The sequence below is a fragment of the Seriola dumerili genome, unplaced genomic scaffold (genome assembly GCF_002260705.1).
Source record: "Seriola dumerili isolate Sdu_G_001 unplaced genomic scaffold, Sdu_1.0 BDQW01000091.1, whole genome shotgun sequence".
In the NCBI taxonomy this organism is placed as follows: Eukaryota; Metazoa; Chordata; class Actinopteri; order Carangiformes; family Carangidae; genus Seriola; species Seriola dumerili.
Genome location: NW_019174346.1, coordinates 8,486,240 through 8,489,088, shown reverse-complemented (window position 1 = coordinate 8,489,088; position 2,849 = coordinate 8,486,240). Strand labels below are relative to the sequence as shown.

The following is a 2,849-nucleotide window of genomic DNA, read 5'->3' as shown; positions in this document are numbered from 1 at the left end:
TCTTGTTCTAATAGCTGAGTTTGTTTCAGGATATCGGATCTCATCTGCTCCAAGTTTACTTTTTCTTTGTTTATTGTATCACTCACTTTGTCCAGGTCTTCTCTTTCTTCCTTCAGCCCTGCGTTCAATTTGTCAAGGTTTTGTTTTTCATTCGTAAACTTTTGCTTCCTTAAATTTTCAGTTTCCTCTTTCTGTATGACTAAGCCTGACAATATACTCATCAGACCTTCCTTTTCACTGTGTAACAGCTCAGTGTAACAAGCCATATTTTCTTCCTGTCCATCAAGTTCTGACAACTTTTCTTCAATTGAAGTGTACACTATTAACATATCTTCACTGGATTGTTGTAAACTTTGCATTTTGTGTTTGATGTCATCACTCATTCTTTCATTCAGATGCTGAAGTTTTACTCGTACACTTTCTATGACTTTCATTTTATTCATGACATGATGTTCTCTCATTATCATCTCAGACCTTTCCCTTTCCAGTTTGTCCATTTCATTCAAAATCATTTGTCTGTCTTTGTCAATGTCAATCCTCATTTGACTGAGAACTTCCCTCTCTCCACTCATGGTGTTCATGTTTTCTCCAACTTCTTCCTTTATCTTGTTGAGATTTTTCCTTAAACGTTCCACTTCTTTTCTTTCTGCCAGTACGCTCTTCTCACTGCTTTCCAGTTGTAGTTTTAGTCTTTTGATGGTGTCATCCTGTACTTCCTGTTCTTCTTGTTTAATAGTAATCTTGGTAAGGGTATTTTCAAGTTTGTTTCGTTGTCTCTGAACCTGAAGGGTCAGATCTTTAATGTTGATTTTCTCTCTGTTAATCTCATCTAACAGTCTCTCCGCCTGTTCGTTCTTCTTTTGTAGCCTAGTCTTTGTGACTTCCAACTTTTCTTTTTCGTCCTTTATATCTTGTTTATCTTGCTCTAATTGCTCCGTTTGTTTCAGTATATCAGACCTCATCTGCTCCAAGTTTGCTTTTTCTTTGTTTATTGTATCACTGACTTTGTCCAGATCTTCTCTTTCTTCCTTCAGCCCTGCCTTCAATTTGTCAAGGTTTTGTTTTTCAGTCGTAAACTTTTGCTTCGAAAGATCTTCAATGTCCTCTTTCTGTATGACTAAGCCTGACAATATATTTATCAGACCTTCCTTTTCTCTGTGTAACAGTTCAGTGTAACAAGCCATGTTTTCTTCCTTTCCATCAAATTCTGACAACTTTTCTTCAATTGAAGTGTACGCTATTAGCATATCTTCACTGGTTTGTTGTAAACTTTGCATTTTGTGTTTGATGTCATCACTCATTCTTTCATTCAGATGCTGAAGTTTTACTTGTGCACTTTCTATGACTTTCATTTTATTCATGACATGATGTTCTCTCATTATCATCTCAGACCTTTCCCTTTCCAGTTTGTCCATTTCATTCAAAGTCATTTGTCTGTCTTTGTCAATGTCAATCCTCATTTGACTGAGAACTTCCCTCTCTCCACTCATGCTGTTCATGGTGGCTTCAACTTCTTCCTTCATCTTGTTGAGATTTTTCCTTAGAAGTTCCACTTCTTTCCTTTCTGCCAGTACGCTCTTCTCACTGCTTTCCAGTTTTAGTTTTAGTCTTTTGATGGTGTCATCCTGTACTTCCTGTTCCTTCATCTTGTCGAGATTCTTATTTAAATGTTCCACTTCTTTACTTTCTAACTGAGTTTGCATCAGCTTCCTTTTGGTTTTGGGGATTTTTAATTCCTTCTCACTGGCAGTATTGTTATTCAGTCTCTTCCTTTCTCTTTGTTCTTTCTTGTGTTTCTGTTGTTCTACTTTGAGGATTAATGTCTGAGCTTTGCTCTGCTCTTCATTATCCAGCTCCTTGTCTCTCAGGACTATCTCTGAATATTTTTCTTTTTCTGTTGAGTTTTGCTCTTTTTTGACAGTCATCTGTACTTGCTCCAAATGTGTTTGCTTCTGCTGCATCTTCTTCAATACGCAAATGACCATTTCCTTTTGTCTTTTAATATCCATCTTGATAATTTCTACTTCTTCCTTTGCCTGGGTTATGATTTTTATCTGGGCTGCGATGTGTCGTTTTTCATCTTTAATTGTTCCATTCAAATCTTCACTGTGTTTTTCAATGTGTTTACATTTCTTCATACATATTTGAATCAGATCCCAGTGTTTCTGAATGTGATTTGAAGCTAACTGCTCTGTTCCACGTTTACTCTCATCCTTTTGTCTTTGCAGCTTCAGCTTCATAATCTCTAGTTCATCTCTCTCACTGATGATCCTCTCCAGCTGCTGGTCGAGCTCTTTCTTCCTCTTCCTTGTCTCCCTCTTGACAGCATCTTTTTCTCTTTTGATCTCATCCCACATCTTTTTAACTTCCTGATCTTTTCTAATGCCTTTTCGGATCATCTGTTGATTTTCTCTTTTTTTGATCTCCAACTCAGACTTCAACACTTCAATCTCTCTTCTTTCTCTTTTAACTTTCTCTAGTCTAATAGCAAGCTCCTGTTTTTGTTTTTGGATATCGTCCCTCATTTGGACTGTCCCATCCATCTCTGCTTCTGCACGTATCATCAGTTTTTCAAAGGCCATCTTTATATGAGATTTTATTCTGAACATGTTGTCTCTTAGAGTGCTGTTCTCACCTAGTAATGTTTTGAGCCCCTCTTTTTGTTGCACTAATTGAACATTTACATTGTCTAGAGTTCCCATTTCCATTCTAATTATTTCCAAATATATGTGAATCTTTTGTCTCATGTTTTGTTGATCAGCAATGCAATCAGTGACCTTTGAGATTTGGTGTTCCATTTCAGCATTCTCCCTGTTGCTTCTCACCTGTTTCTTTTCCATGCACTGTTT

The 2,849-nt window shown here is 36.9% G+C and overlaps 1 protein-coding gene across 1 annotated transcript; it reads right to left on the bottom strand.

Annotated features, from left to right (window-relative positions):
* Positions 1-86: 86 nt before the first annotated feature.
* Positions 87-2,357, bottom strand: LOC111222395 (myosin-11-like; the record flags this gene model as incomplete). The annotated part of the gene is made up of 1 exon (XM_022746111.1): positions 87-2,357. A coding segment is annotated over exon 1 (2,271 nt), but the record flags the coding sequence as incomplete, so codon positions are not given.
* Positions 2,358-2,849: the final 492 nt, after the last annotated feature.